General features: G+C 39.2%; 1 protein-coding gene across 6 annotated transcripts in view; it reads right to left on the reverse strand.

Moving 5' to 3' along the window:
* UTRN (utrophin) overlaps positions 1-17,056 on the reverse strand; it is a 505,750-nt gene that overhangs the window by 13,582 nt on the left and 475,112 nt on the right. For all 6 annotated transcript variants that reach the window (XM_068550755.1, XM_068550756.1, XM_068550752.1 and 3 more), the window contains 7 exons: positions 15,627-15,665; positions 15,337-15,402; positions 14,182-14,247; positions 7,462-7,620; positions 6,831-7,071; positions 3,519-3,627; positions 2,094-2,186 (listed from right to left, as the gene is read on the reverse strand). In XM_068550755.1, coding sequence (XP_068406856.1) covers positions 2,094-2,186; positions 3,519-3,627; positions 6,831-7,071; positions 7,462-7,620; positions 14,182-14,247; positions 15,337-15,402; positions 15,627-15,665 — 773 coding nt within the window. The remainder of the gene's footprint in view (positions 1-2,093; positions 2,187-3,518; positions 3,628-6,830; positions 7,072-7,461; positions 7,621-14,181; positions 14,248-15,336; positions 15,403-15,626; positions 15,666-17,056) is intronic.

Below are 17,056 nucleotides of genomic sequence, written 5' to 3' on the forward strand. Positions count from 1 at the left end.
CTCTTAAGATTTATTTTTGCCCTATAGTTATGTTATTATTTATTTTTAATTATATTCTCTTGTAAAATATGACATAGATTAGCCTTATACAATATCTCCATATAAGAATATACTGTGAAAAAGATTTAAGAGTAACTGCTTTAAAAAAATTAAACTTTTAAAACATATCATAAATTCTTGTATAAAAATTTTAATATGGAAATTATACATTTTATATCCACTAGAAAGCATATATTTAAACATATTTCCCATCCTAGCTCCCATTGCCAATTGACTTTTAACTTGAAAATATTCAATATGATAGTTGAATAAAAACTTCTAAACAAGACTTACAGAATTTGTTCTTAACTAATTATTAATGTATTTGGATTCAAGCTGAACTAAAAAGTAACTTAATTTTGAAACTCTGGCTTATAAAGACTATGATGAGGTTTCATGTAGACATTAAGTAAAATATAATGCAGAACCAAAATCTCTATTAAATTTAACCTTGAATTATAATTAATACAAAGATTTAATCTGTTCATCTATTATGGCTGTTATAGAGCCTAGTAAATAAGTAACAATCTGATAGCATATGGGCTTCACCTGACCCTCTGAAGCTTCTGTGATACTCTACAGGACCAAAAACCTGTGTGTGTGTGTGTGTGTGTGTGTGTGTGTGTGTGTGTGTGTGTGTGTGTGTGTGTGTGTGTGTGTGTGTGTATGTGTGTGTGTGTGTGTGTATGCACATGCTTTTTGGGGGGGTGAGCACGGAGATTGATATATGGCACATATGATTCTGCAAACTTTGAGAAATGAAATTACAAACAATAACCTGGGAAATTATATGCTCCCAAATATAAATATATTTACGGACTTGTGGAAACTGCCATATGTCCTTTAGGCAATTACTTCTGAAAATTCAGAGAAGATTATATTTCAAATAGCTGTTTCCACTTCCCACTAAGGTTGGCATTTTGTAAACTGTAGAGTGGTATAAATTGAAGCATACTTTTGAAACGAAGTCAATATATCATGTTTACCTACACTCCTGATAATGTCTTTTCCCTCATTTAAAATGATATTTTCCGAGGAGAGGATGGAAAAGGGTGCGATGAGAAGCTGTTTTTTATGTATACATATACACTACATATACAGGATATATGATATATAACAGTATATGTATATACTAAAATCTTAGTCTAATAGCTGACTAGATTTAATCACCCTGAAAATTATAAATGTATTTTTAATCATATTTATTTAAAAGATTATTTAAAATATAATTGTAGCACTATATACTATGTATATACAGTAAACTGTTTGTTTGAAACAGCAGAAATGTTTTCTGTGAGAGCTCAGCAGAAACTGCAAGGCGGCAAGGTACTGAAATCAAAATGGGAAAAAAATCAATAAATAGCAATCATTATATAATTTCCTCTGGGATTTGAACTGTTTTTATTTGGTTATTTTCTGGCTCTTAGTCTCCATATGGAAAATTCACAGGGTCATAATCTGTGATGCCTTAAATAGTTTGGCCTTTATACAGTGACTATTTTATTCCATGAGAAAAGAACTCCAAAACCAAAAAAAACCCAAACCAAAACAAAAAAAAAAAGGAGGGAAAAAAAAGGAAAATTTGAAAATAATCCCTTTCTACACCTGAATTTGATGACATCAGAAGACAAGGTCTGAAGAGAAGAGAGGGAATTACATTAGAAAAAGCTATTTTCAGACCTTGTTTGGTATGTCACTAAAAGCTCTCTTTTGAAGTAATACATGTTTCTTACTATAGCCTGCATTGAAGGGGATAATTTCTCCTTAAAGACAGGCTTGTTTTATTTGCCTCATGTTATCACTCAGAAGGCAGACCAAAGAATCCCAGAGAGCAGGTTCTCACTGGCCCTGCACACAGTGATGTGATGGTATCTAGGCTGGGCTTCATTTGCTTTGCCGACATACGGAATGTTTGATTTATCTTCAAATAATTTACAGTCTTGTTTCTAATACTGGTTTTTGTTATCTTACCAAAGAAGACAAAGGGCCCCACTCAGGAAAAAAGAAATGGAAGGCAAAAGCGTAGCAGTCGCGTTATGATCTTTCATACTCACGGCAGCAAGATGGAAATGTACTGTTGATCTGCTCCATGACCTCTGTGAGGTCTGTGCTGGTGTCATGAGGGGGGGCCAGCAGGTCCTCTGCCGCTGTGACAGCAGATAGAAAGAACAAGAGACACTCTGAAATCAATGTCTGGTCTTCCACTAAAACGCAACTTCATGGAGAAAATACTAGTACTGGCCTCTAAATATCAAGGTGAAAATAGTCCTCCTTATAAAGGATAATTTTAGGGGAAAATTCCAAAACTATTTTTGTATTTTTTTGTGGTTAACAGAATTTTACATAATTAAAATTTATTAGATGTTTCTAAAGGAAGAACCCACATGTCAGGGGAAAATTCACGAGTGACAAATAATAGTCATGTTATTGCAATTTATTAGAATTCCACTATTGTGCATTACAAGTATTTTTTCATCTGAGAAAGATAGATAGTCCATTAATTTCTTTTTCCTTCCTTCTTTTTGGAGACTTCAGTATAGGCTAGCTTATACTGCCACAAAACTAGAGGTAGTTTTTTTTTTTTTGGCCATGCTGCGGGGCATGTGGGATCTTAGTTCCCCGACCAGGGATCGAACCCATGCCCCCTGCAGTGGAAGCGCAGAGTCCTAACCACTGGACCGCCAGGGAATTCCCACTAGAGGTATTTTATAAGATACTTTTTACTCTGATGTTTTTTAGTCTATAATCGATAGCAAAATAGTTCTCTTATTTAAAAATTAAAATAATATTAATATTTTAGATTTTTGTCAGATTAATGCAGCAAAAGATAAATTAATTTGCTTAAAGTATGTGGTCCTCAGCAGAATTTTAGAACTTAATTTCATCAATAACAAAATGTCATTCCAGAATGCCTGGTTGACAGGGCCCTTCCTAGCAGCAGTGACAGGTCCACATTGTGACCAATGACAGGCTGGGTGGGACTTCAGCCTCAGATGGGGGTGGGAGAGGCAGCAATGTCTGTAGGAGCTAGGATGGAGAAAGCAGAATACTGAGTCTCCAGCCCTGGGCAAAGAAAACTATGTTTGATGTAATATTCTTTAGTATTTTATTCTGAATGTGTAGAAGTACGAAATTTTAGAGACAGGAAATTTACTGAAAAAAAGAATTGTTCCTAAGGCAAAGAAAAAAATAAATTGTGCTCATCCCAAAAGGAAAGAGCTCTTTTTCATCTTTCATCAAAATTCAGTCCACTACTACACCTTATATAAACAAGCGCATTATAGTTTATTATTCTAAAATGTTTGCTTTTTTGGTATAGTTGAAATGGCTTTGTACTCAGCTGAGACCACAGAGAATACAAATTCCTTTATGCCCAAAGGCACCCATGTGTAAGAATGTTATTTAAAATGAAAAGCAAACAAATGGCAAAGCCCAGAGTAGACCAGGGGAGGGAGTAGCCAAGTCTTGGGGACACGGACCTGCTTGATGGAACTGTGGGCCGGGGTCCGGATCCAGGGAGTAGTTCAGTGCGGATTGCTGAGGTGAAGCCCAGGGGGAGACGCCATTGATTTGGGAATCAGATTCAGGCTGGAATCACATTCAGAGGTTAGAAGAGAGGAAAGATTCAAATAATGATCAAAGAAAACATTTCCGTTTCTAACTTCCCCTCCCCAACTACAGATAATTAAATCACATAACATTCTTCACCCTCAGTCATTTTCAAATACATTTTAGCATCAGTTGGTGGGCTCACCAGTATTCACGTGAGGACCAAGTGGTCCTTCCCTTTTGATTTGGGCACCTTGAAGAACTCACTTGGTTATATGGCAAGATTTACCTATCAATGTCAGTGTCATTCCTCAATTGTTCCATTATTTTTATGTCAACCAAGTGAATTTGGAAACATGTTGCATTCATCTTTAAAAAAATTAACACTGTTTCTCATACAGTAAATTTATCTAATTTCAAAATTAGCTCATTTTTTATTCAAATCAATATTTAACAGCAATATTGGAGAGTGGTGAAGAGCACGATTTTGGATTTAGCTGCTTGGATACAAACTCAGTCACTCAGAGCTGAGTAATTCCGAGGAAATTTTTTTTCTTTTTTTTTTTGTGGCTGCACTGCACTGTGGCATGTGGGATCTTCGTTCCCCGACTAGGGATCGAACCCACACCCCAAGCATGGAAGCATGGAGTCTTAACCACTGGACCACCAGGAAGTCCCTCTGAGGAAATTTTATAATCGTCTGCTTTTTATTTATAAAAATTGGATTTTTTATTTATAAACTAGTGGTAAGAGTACCTGTGTCAGAGGGTTTTGTGAAGGAGGTGATCAGTTAGTATTTCTAAAGCGATTAGAACAGAATCTGACACCTAATAAATACTTCACAAAGGCAGAAAGTTTGAAATTGACAAGTACATGGTCAAATTAGAAAAGTGTGATCCACTGTAAAGGGAATGCAGAAGTTACAATGTTTTTTTTTGTTTTTTTGTTTTTTAAATATATTTTTAATAAATTTATTTATTCATTTATTTATTTTTGGCTGCATCGGGTCTTCATCGTTGGGTCTTCATTGCTGCGTGCGGGCTCTCTCTAGTTGTGGCGAGCGGGGGCTACGCTGCGTTGCAGTGCGTGGGCTTCTCATTGCAGTGGCTTCTCTTGTTTCAGAGCTCAGGCTCTAGGTGCGTGGGCTTCAGTACTTGTAGCACACGGGCTCAGTAGTTGTGGCTTGCGGGCTCTAGAGCACAGGCTCAGTAGTTGTGGCACACAGGCTTAGTGGCTCCGTGGCACATGGGATCTTCCCGGACCAGGGCTCGAACCCGTGTCCCCTGCACTGGCAGGCAGATTCTCAACCACTGAGCCACCAGGGAAGTCCCAGTTACAAGGTTTTTGATGCTGATTTTTCCATTACATCTATATTAGCTGAAGTCTGGTAGTTTTGCTAGTTTTTACTATCAGAGTTGAATTTTCCATCAACTTAGCATGGCATTCATGCTAAGTCATTAAGAAGGGATAAGAGCTCCACAGTCTGGAATATACAGAGCTATTTAGATATCCGATATCTCGAGAAGCATTACTGTGCAATTCTGAAGGCTCACAAGCCATTAGGCAGCTCCGTCTAACAGGAGGAGGCGAGTCGGGGGAGGTGAGGGTGAGCAGAAGAGCCTTCGGCTCTCTGAAGAGCATCAACAGACTACAGCAAACACAGCTTTCAAGCACAGCTTCCTTCTACAACAATTCTACCTATGCAGTAAGTCCTTAATACTCACACTTCATATTCTAAATAAAAGAGTTCCAGAGAAAAGTCATCCCTTACCCAGGCACCATTCAGAAACATCAAATTCACATTACTAACAATGTAGCTTTTCCAATGTACAGCAGTGGCGCCAAGATAAGCTTCAAACATTCAAAGTACTTAGAGAAAACCAGCCAGGCCTTGGGGAAGGTCTAATGATGCACAATTCCAAAGTAAACCTTCCCCCAAGCAGTCTCACAAAAAGTCTGAAACAGTGACAGACATTCAGAAAGTATAAGGGGTATTCTGTGGCCCGCTGTGCAGGTAATGCAAAAATTACACTGTTTTGAATGATTCTGACATGTTAAAAGATACTGATAGCAACTGTGAAAAGATGGTTTTCTAAAATTTGAGAAAATCACTGGAGAGAGAGTTGTTTCTACCTTTGACTCAACAAATCATTTCTGGGGAAAGTCATTCCTATTCACTGTGTAGGGGCCCCATACTGCATAGGCCAGAGAAAAAGGCAAAAGATGACATGAATTCTCATGTCAGGGATTCTTCAAGAGAGAAAAGTTCCAGGCCCATTTGCTGGGATTCTATACGATAGACACCTGCTGCAAAGACATCTTCACTACCAGTTCTGTGACATGACGCCTATTCTTTAACTGCTAGATGTAATCAGGTACTTAATTCTCTATAGTGTGTTGTGTCTTTATAGATGATACTACCTTATATATCATACTATTTTGTTATGGTCCCTAACAAGATTGCAGGTAAAAAAGGCAGAAGCTGTATCTGATGCTTCTTTTATATCCCAAAGAACAGTGTTTTTCAAAATTGCAGGCTATTACCCGTTGATGAGTTATAAAACCAGCACTAAGAAAGGAAGACAGAAGAAAAATAAGAGGGAGGGAGGGAGGAAGGAAGGAAGGGAAGAAGGAAAGAAGGAAGGAAAAAAATAGAAAGTAAGAGACAGCATTTTTTGATAACAGCAATTAGCATTTTGTATTCATTATACATGTATGCATTCATCATAATGCAAATTGTATTTTTTATTGTCAAGAAAGTCTGCAAACAACTGCCATAAAACATGTTATGGCAGGAAATAATAGCTATGTTAGGAAATAATAACTGCAAATTAATAAACATCTGTTACTTAATTTCTTGAAAATAGCTCATTGGAAGTAGGTTTTACCATGAAGAGTTCAGGTCACTTCCTTTCCCTTCATGTCCACAGATGTTTCCCAAATGTAATTTATGCAGATATATGTTATAGGATCTTTTGCCTTAAACTATTCAGAGCTGAGATAGATTTCAGTGTTAAAGAAGAATGGGCAATTCCATCTTAAGCTGGGAAAACGCACTTTTTGGCGCCAGTGAGCATTCAATGCTTATGTTTGAAGAGGGATTTCTAAGCCAGTCTAAATCCACTATGGAGAGGAGAAACCAGAAGTGAACCTCTCTACCAACTCTGGGACTGAGTCCCATGGGACATGGGACTGGGGCAGATGGTGTGGGGGCAGGTGACATCAAGTTCTGCGCACTCTACCTGCTCTAGCAGCTGCCGAAGCCGGTGGAGCTGAGACTCCAGCTGCTTGTTGTGATCTTCCAAAATCTGCATCCTAGCCTCCAGCCGACCTTTATGCTGCCTGAGGAGTTTTGCTTCTGCTATAAGTTCTGAATCCTCCGACGTGTGATGAGGAGACACAACAGAGTCTGGAGGGGAGCCAACAGGGAGGCCCCTTCTCAAGTGTTGCTCTTTCAGCTGCTCGTATTCCACTTGCAGACTTCTAGTGTAGAGAAGGGAAAACCGGAATTAGTATTGCATACCTCACCTTCTCACCAGAATTGTCCATGAGCTCCACATGTAGCCCACGCTACTTACTTCCTCATAGGTAAAAACACGTACAACAATGATCTAAGCAAGCATGAATAAAACCGTGCTTTTAAATAAACAAGTGCTCTAGCAGACACCATCCCTGAACCCTGAAATGCAGCTGTAATCTGCAGCCAGCTGCTCAGCGTGTTAATGTCCTCTAAATCTTTGCCTCCACTGTACTTCCTGGACTATAGTCCTGAAAAAAGAATGGGTTAAGGGTCATGTTGAAGTGAATATGAAAGAATTCCCCATCAGAAGTTTTCCCAGGGTGACACATCTTCTCCTCCCAGGTCTAGCACACCTTTGTTCTTCCTCAAGGTCAGCAATGATCCGCTCCAGTTCTCCGCGTTCTTCCCTCTCTACCGACTTCAGGATCTGAGCGGGACTCTGGGGCTGGCTCACAGGGGACTCCCCGCCGAGCGTCTGGCAGTACTGCTGGATGAGGGCATGCTCGTCCTCCCTATGGAGACAAAGGAGACACACAAAAAGGCTCACATCTGGACATGGATGTCTCCGGAGGTAAAGGAAGTAGAAACAATGATGGTCAGGATGGCTACTGAGCCATGACTGCCTTAAAGCTCAATGTCCCAATGACCTCACTTTAAAACTCTGGGAAGATATTTTACCTAATAGTGTATGTATACTATACACACATACCAACATTTCATGCTTTGCTTTGGTCTAACATGTATATCTCACAAACCTTAGAAGAGATATTTTATTCAGCAGAGGATATAAAATAAAGTACAACACTTAAATAGTTAAAAGACTTTATAGGCAAAATCAATAACTGAATGCCAAAAGAGTAGGTTAAAAGACTGTTAATTAAAAATAAACTGTTATAGACTGTTTCCCCTCCCCGAAATTATGTTGAAACCTAATCCCCAGTGTAAAGGTGTGTGGAGGTAGGGTCTTTGGGAGGTGATTAGGTCATGAGGGTGGAGCCTCCAAGATTAGGATTAGTATCCTTATGAAAGAGACCCCAGAGAGCTCCCTTCCTGCTTCTGCCATGTGAGGGAACTACAAAATGACAGCTATGAACCAGGAAGGGGGTCCTCATCAGGTACTAAATCCACTGGCTCCTTGATCTTGGACTTCCCTGTCTCCAGAACTATGAGAAAAAAATGTTAGTCATTTATAAGCCGCCCAGTTTGTAGTCTTTTGCTATAGCAGTCCCAATCAACTAGTTGATTTCACTGTCTTTAGCATGTGGTTAAAAGCAATTTTATAACGCTTTGTAACCCAAAGCGTGGGAGAAGCAAATCCTTATATTCTTTCATTTAAATAACTTAGCATAAATTATAATTGTAGATATTTATAAAATAGCTATAGATATCTTACTTGATATTATCAGCATGTCACTTCTAGGATCAATCATTCTGCATTAAACAAGGAACTCCATTTAATTGACTTGGGTTCTTCCACTTTTCTAACTACTTGTCTAATGAACTAGACATATTAATAATGTGGTCAAATCTAATGATTGACAGAAACAGAAGTATAACAAAGAAGACAAAGTTGATATGTTTATGTGAAGGAAATGCTTATCAGCAAGACTGGAGTCCCTTCCCTTCTTTTACCAGAGATCCAGTCAGATCTCCTTGTAAATGTGCAAATGACAGACTTCCTGGCTAATACTAGCAGGAGAGTCCTGCTATAGAATACCTTTGGCAGACTGTACCCTGATCTGTTTTGATGGCTTTTGGTAAACAAATCCTGGAATCTATGGATTTACAGGATAGGGCTTCAGAAAAACATCTTGTAAGTTATGTAGCTATCAGAGTATAAAATGGAGCTATTCCATGACTGAACCAGCTCCCTACTGTGTAAGTGATGTGACTGCAAATATCCCTTAAAGACCTCATCTGTTACCCTGCGGTCAGAGCACATCCTAACGCAGAAGTAACCTGGTGAGTGGCACGGGCAGTCCTGGACCTTTTGCTTATGAGTAATGCTTGATACTAGGTGAGATCTTTGATTCTGTGAGTCAAATTTGAAAATCCAACCCTGTGTTATCACACTTTACTCTGATAAAGAGGGGACATGAAATTGCATCTGAGAGGTAGTGAGTTCTTAGAAAAGGTATCTCCTGAGCACTGAGATCAGAGCAATATAAAGAAGGAACTGAAAATAATGACTGTTAGGCCTGCAAAACAGCCAAAGCACAGGTTCAAATGAGCCACTTGCTGATTTACTTTGCTTCCTTTATCAGTAAACCTCCCTAATCTCACCTTCTTTCTACTATCAAATGAATAAAAAAGGAGTGGGACTCTTTCAACACAGTTAGAAACCGGAAATAAGAAACATAGATGGGAAGGACTGAAATAAGCTATGGCATCATCCTTTGATACCTGTCCTGCGAAAACACCATATCGCTGTGAAATAAATAAGGGAGCCTCTTAGAAGAATCTCATGCTTGCTTCTAAATTTAGAAGGGTGAGGATAAGAGGAGAGAATAGGTCCTGCACCAATGCAGAGCAGCAGTGTTTGAAAGCAGAATCCAGGGACTTCCCTGGCGGTACAGTGGTTAAGACTCTGCACTTGCACTGCAGGGGGCACGGGTTTGATCCCTGGTCGGGGAACTAAGATCCCACAAGCTGTGCAGTGCGGGCAAAAAAATAAATTAAAAAAGAAAGAAAGAAAGCAGAACCCAAAGCTCCTAGGATGCCCCTGTCGCAAAATCAAACAGAAACCTGGCAAGGAGGTATGCGTGTGTGTGTTTGGAGGTGGGGGAGGGTATTTTCCTGAGAGGGAGTAAATGGGTAATTTATTATTATACCCTAAAAATAACTGTATTATGAGGGAGCAGAGAAGGCTGTGAGGCTAATGTATCAACACCACAGGGATACCAATTAGCTGCTAAGGATGACAAGACTCTAAGTCAGTGATGCTTGGAGGCACTTCACTCAATTTAAGTGAAGAGAGAGGCCATAATAAGAGAGGATTAAAAAGTACAGATCTAATAAATGGACAGGACAAATGGACAAAGCATAAAAATACAGTGCATATAAACTAAATGATAAAATGAAATAATAAAGTAATAAAGTAAGAGTAGAGGAGAACATTTGTAAATATTTCTCAGGCGAAAAAGAGGAGTATAGAAACTAAAAAGACTGAGTATGCAAAAAAGAAATAATAACAAAAGAAAAATGTTCATATATATCCCAGTGAAAATGTTATCTATTCAGGATAAAGCATCTCAAGAAATCAGCCAGAAATCAAAACAAAACAGGAAATCATTTGTAAAGAAAGAAAAATGTTTAGCTTCCAACTCTCCATAATATTCAATGTCCAAAGTCAATGGACAAGGTCTAGAGTCCTAACCTAGCCATTCATATGACCAACCAAGTCAAGTAAATGTACAGCAAAGCGCTTTGTCCGCAATTTCCTTCCTTTAAAGATTTTTTCTGTTCCAGGCTTCAGAGTTGCAAACAGCAATGCCAGTGCCAATCAGGCCAGCCCCCCAATTTGATCCTTCCACAAACAACAGTGTCGCTCATGGGCAGATGGAGTGAGACATCCTGATGGCAATGGCCTAAGGAGATGTCCTTGAGTTCCAGCTACTCAGATTCCCCAGGACTATCCTGAGTCCTGTCTCTTTTTGAGACATGGTTGCTCAATTCCTCCTTGAAAGAAAATTAGTATCCTTAAAATTAATGCCTTTAAATTGTCTACAGTCAGACTTTCAGGAGAAAAGGGAATACTGGGAATTGGGTTTATGTGGGGGTAAAAAGCCACGAGATTGATTCAGGTCTAGGCTGGGGAGGTAGCAGCCCGTGATGCATGGAGGTACAACGACTAATTAACCAGCTTCACAGAAGATGAACATTGTGAGGAGTCAGGGAGTTGGTTTCATAGACCAGTTTGAAGGACAGAGAAAGGCTCAAACTGCAGATACAAATGACTAAAAGGGCCTTGGGTAACTTAGAGAGAATTACAAGTTCAAGTCTCAAAATTCATATCTCAAGTCTCAAAATTCAAGCCTCAAAATTCATATCTCATATCTCTTTTATTGCCTATGGCTGAGATCACCCAAAACCAAATTTGGGAGATTGGGCCCAGCAGATGTTGAATTACAAATTTATTATTGTAATACTTATTCATCTTGTCAAGTCAATAGTACTGATTAAAATGAAAATATTCTAAAGGTAAATATTATACATTTAAGGGAGAAAAAATGACCATTTCATGTCAAACCACTGGATTTTAGGTCCAGAGTAGGGTTTCGAGGGTTGAGTCCTTGTTAGCGTTCTCACTTGATGGAACCCCTGCATGTTCACAGGAAAAGAACCCCAGAATACTCAGTAGTTCAAACTGTGAAAGAGCAAAGAAATTCCAGATTGGCTTTATCAAAGTAAGATTTATTAACATATTCATTAAGAAAATATTAATGTACCAGTAACTGGAAAACAATTTCTCTTTAGTGATTTATACATTCTTACACTACTAATTTAATCTCCCATAGAAGGGAGAATTTGGTTCCTTGCCTTTTCCAGCACCTCGAGGCCACCACATTCCTCCATTTTCAAAGCCAGCAGCGTAGCACCTGTAAAATCTCTGTATCTCACCTCTGCTTCTATGGTTACCTCCCCTTCCCTAACTGACTCTCCTCCCTCTTTCAAAGACCCTTGCAACTACACTGGACCCACCTAGGTAATCCAGGATGATCTTCCCATCTCAAGATCCTTAATTTAATCACTTGTGCAAAGTCCCTTTTGCCATGTAAAGTGACACATTCATAGGTTTCAGGGATTAGGATGTCGACTTCTTTTGGGGCCCATTATTTTGTCTACTTCAAATGCCCTCACCATGTTCCTCCCCTGTGGGAACACTTATCCATCTCCCCTCTAGCCTGTAAGATTCCTGAAGACAGATGGACCTTTATCTACACAGTATTGGGCGCATGGCAGTGGTGTTCTGCTAAGTGTTTACCAGCAGGTTCTCTACAAGATAAGTAAATAAAAAGGCCCTGATTTGTAACATTTTTAATTCTATGGTTTAAATACCTTCCTCACGGCCAATTTAAGCTAATGACTTCACAGAAGGTAGAGCTGCGAAAAGATACACAGTTGCACACCACCTGACACCCCAAGAGCACAGATTATAGTAAAGTGAAGTAAAATAATTAGGATGTGATGAGTTTTGAGTATTACTTTTGTTTTTATTTTAACCTAATCTATTGAACTGCAAGTGTATACAAATGAACTTGAATAACTGCTCTGTTTAACAAGAAGCTTACAAACTTCTTGAAAATTTAACAACCAGCTTTCACAATTGCCTCCAGCACGCTACTGCAAGGTAGGGTTACAATAAATATTTGCTGGATGGAAGAATGAGTTAAGATATCTGCTGATAGTATATTAAAATGTATTCAGCTTCTGATTATTGTCTTTTCTCAGGCATTGGTGCTAAATTTAAAAATAAATAGTGCTTATTCTAATTTGAAAATAGGAGAAACTAACTTTGAGCATTGCCTTTACTCTGTTCACAAGATGCAAAAAACACATTTTAAAGAATTTAAGTTTGGTTTTAATTATTTTGGTTTTAATGATTATTTTTTAATTTTGTTTAATTCTTTAGCTATTTGTCAAACGTGGTGGAAGTCATGTGGATTCAGGATATTCAAGATACTTAACTGCTTTATAAGAAATACATACTAGGAGGTTAAATATGAAACAAGCATTATGAATATGCTATTATCTTGCTTTGGGAATTGTTCCAAACTCACAGTACATTAATAATAAGGTAAATCACTACTGTATTATTATATAGTATTAACTTGCTAATCTTTGAAATTTAAAATTGAACAATCTCCTGAGAGCTTTTATTTATAAGCTTAATGATAGTAAAACAATTTTTAAAAAATATTGACCAGGGCTTCCCTGGTGGCGCAGTGGTTGAGAGTCTGCCTGCCAATGCAGGGGACATGGGTTCGAGCCCTGGTCTGGGAAGATCCCACATGCCGCGGAGCAACTAGGCCCGTGAGCCACAACTACTGAGCCTGCGTGTCTGGAGCCTGTGCTCCCAACAAGAGAGGCCACGATAGTGAGAGGCCCGCGCACCGCGATGAAGAGTGGCCCCCGCTTGCCGCAACTAGAGAAAGCCCTCGCACAGAAACGAAGACCCAACACAGCCAAAAATAAATAAATAAATTTTAAAAAAATAAAAAAGAAAAAAAATATTGACCAGAAGACATTCCATGTTAGAGTGCCCTAAGGTATTTCAACTTGGCTCTCTCCATGATCTTTTTTAGTATAAAACACCTAAGAACCATGTTCTACAACTTTCCTGGTTAACTTACAGCTTCCCACCAGATCCAGACCACAATGAATCTGTGTGAGTCAAGTAAACTTGACACTACTGAAATCTTATAGACATCATTCGGAATTTAAAATGTTAATTCCAAGGTGGTGGAGGGTGGGAAAAGTTCTGGCACACAACAGTGGGATAATCAGAGATAAAATATCTGTCTAGAAAGGTTTTTTAAAAAGTATTCTTAAGTTAAGGAGGCTTTTCCTAGTTGCTAATAAAATCAGATATTGGCAGAGGAGTTAACACTTTTCAATGAAGGGTGGGGAAGAGATGTCCAAGCCTGTATGGGTTATAATTATTAAATAGCAGAGATTATGGAGAAAATGTGAGCACACAGAAGGAAGAGAGTTTTACAGAATGGCACATATTCTGTAGAATTACATTTGTTAAATTAACAAGAAATATCAGACAAATGGAATGAATATCTATACCTGTATTTATAAATAAAACAATCTGATTTTCCTGAGGCAGATGAGTGGCCAAATGTAGGATTTTTTTCAGTAACTTATATGAAACTAAATAAATAAACATATCCAATTTATACTATCATGCCTTGAAAGCATAAAATCTACGTAGACATTTTTATAACCACACTTAGCAATTTTGATTGGGATCAAAATTCAGGGCTGCAATCAATGAAGATTATATCCGACAGCCATAATACAAGAACTAGCTTTCCCAGGCAGCACTAATTTCATGATTTACTTACACACTTCCTGTGGTAGAGCTGCTATCGGTGAGGAAAGACCCATTAGTCCTTTCCATCTGGGCCAGTCTGAAAAATGAAAATAAGGAGGTTAGAGAATGTGGCCATATAGGGCATAGTCGATTGGTACATCCTCAGTGTTCCTTAAACTGTCCTAATTCTCACAAAGTACAGAACGGCCCAAATCCCCTAGCAAGACTTTGAAATTAAAACAACATCTAATGTTGAGCTATATTTCTATCACCACTGCCTTAAGGCCTGGAGACCTTTATTTTATATCATGTTACTTAGTCTCCTAATAGACCTAGTCTCGGAATTGAGCTCCCGGACCCTTAAGTCAGTCTTCATTCTCACACAAATCTGATTATGTTCCTCTCGTGTTTAAAGACTCTCCATGACTCCCCTTTACCAAAGGACAGAATCCTACTCCTTAGCAAGTGGACCCCCCATTATTGGACTTCAGCTTCTGTCCCTTCATTCCTTCTCATCCTTTCCCCTTTCTCCACCTGCAATCCTTTAAATAAACCATGTTCTTTCCTAGCTCAATGCTTTTGAGTATGTTTTTCCAATGGTCCAAGCCTGACTTTCTCCCAAAATTTCTACTTGGCCTAGACTCAGTTCAAATGTTACTATTTTATGGTGCTTGAACTAACCTTTTAAGGCACAGGTAGTAACTAGCACTGCCAATGCTTAGTGTATATTTTTTTCCTGAAAGTTTGTACATACCATCAAGACCAGCCTATACTCTATATTGTTTGGGGACTCTAAAATAAACCCCTATAATAAAGCTTTAGCATACATTTAATTACATATTTTAATTCATATGTGCACCCTCTCCTGAGAACACTTTCAATCCCTACTTTCATTCACTGAAACTGGGTTACATTATCTAAACCCTGCTTGTACAGTGTTTGGATTCTCATGAGCTCAGTAATCACATTCCATGGAGATTTAGTCCATAGAATGTATAGCAGGTGTATGGTAAAGTGCAAATTACAACATGGAGAGATGAAAGCCCAGATTTCAAATATGATGGAATCACGACTTCTGCAAAACTACCTCCCTTAAATCAAGGCATGTTAATGACATAAGATTAATACAGAAAGAGATACATTCTGGGTGGCAGTGCAGTGGAGGGCTCCTATCAAAGTTTCTTACCGTGTAGCATACTGTTCTATTCTTGAATGGGTATCATCATGAAACAGCTGAGGAGACTGTGAAGGGCTATAAGAGAGAAAGCAAATAAACAGTTTTACACACAAATGTTGATAGATGCTACTTTAGGAATGTTAGCTTAGTTAAATAATAATTTGACATGCAAACAAACCACTAGGATTGTTACCCAGGAGGCAGAACTATTATTTTAGAACAAGAGTTTAGTAATCACCCCATGCTAATAAAGCTGATCAGAACATCAGTCTTGTGCATATAAAGCTGTGAATACTCACTCATAGTGCTCTGGCCACATACTGATGAGTGTGATAGGACTGCAAAGAGGGCAGAGGGAGACAAAAGTCATAGAACAAACACTTTAGAGCAATTTAAGACAAAAGCAGTGGGGTGGGGTTTCCCTGGTGGCTCAGTGGTTTGGAATCCGCCTGCCAATGCAGGGGACATGGGTTCGAGCCCTGGTCCGGGGGGATCCCACATGCCACGGAGCAACTAAGCCCCTGTGTCACAACTGCTGAGCCCACGAGCCTCAACTACTGGGGCCCGCGTGCCTGGAGCCCGTGCTTCACAGCAGGAGAGGCCACAGCGGTGAGAGGCCTGCGCACCGCAATGAAGAGTGGCCCCCACTCGCCACAACTAGAGAAGGCCCACGTGCAGCAACGAAGACCCAACGCAGTCAAAAATAAAATAAATAAAATAAATAAATTTATATATATAAAAAAAAGCAGTGGGGCGTAGGGGTGGGGGACATTCTCAATTGTCTTCCACTCCCATGTTTGGTTGCCCTGAGGTCCACCGTGACAAAATCAAAACTAACAGAAATGACTGTTTATTCTAGAAGAGATACTGTGTATTCAAGTGCCTGCAGGGGCCTTTTCACAGATATTACAGGATATTTGTTATAGATAGCAAACACATCTCTAAATAATCTGATTGAAAAAAGAAACAGAACGCTCTAAAATAGCTCAAAATTATGGAATAATTTAAACAATAATGTTCCATGACATACCGAAGGGAGATGCAATCATATTTTTGTTTTTCCTGGAGAAGAAACTTGATCAGAATGGTAAAGTTAAATACCAAAGACTACACTGTATATTGACGGCAGAGTTGCGATAAGACGAGAATGTTCTGAATCTTTGCTCAATTTTAAACGTAAAAATCCAAATCCAGGTGTACACAAAGTATCTCAGCCTCACAGATTCACTGAAAAAAAGATACAACCTAGATGCCACGCTTTCCTCTACACCCGGCCAAAATTCTCAATTATCCATAAAACTGAAAGCAACTTTTCTAGATCATGATACACTCACTCTCTTCAAACAAAATTTTATCCAGAAGTTCTATCTAAGAAACTGACAAAAAGAACATTGCTTGAATCAGGGCTTGAGACTGGAACTTGATTATTCAGTATCCCTACCAGCCCTGGGGGTACACTCCAACCTCCCAGCACTGCCTAGAAATCCCGAGGTCTCCATGTATCATTTGAAAACAAATGATCCTAATTAAAAGCTAGCTTAGGGGGCTTCCCTGGTGGCGCAGTGGTTGAGAGTCTGCCTGCTAATGCAGGGGATACGGGTTCGAGCCTTGGTCTGGGAAGATCCCACATGCTGCGGAGCAACTGGGCCCGTGAGCCACAACTACTGAGCCTGCGCGTCTGGAGCCTGTGCTCCGCAACAAGAGAAGCCGAGATAGTGAGAGGCCCTCG

The sequence above is a fragment of the Eschrichtius robustus genome, chromosome 9 (assembly GCF_028021215.1).
Source record: "Eschrichtius robustus isolate mEscRob2 chromosome 9, mEscRob2.pri, whole genome shotgun sequence".
Classification (NCBI taxonomy): Eukaryota; Metazoa; Chordata; class Mammalia; order Artiodactyla; family Eschrichtiidae; genus Eschrichtius; species Eschrichtius robustus.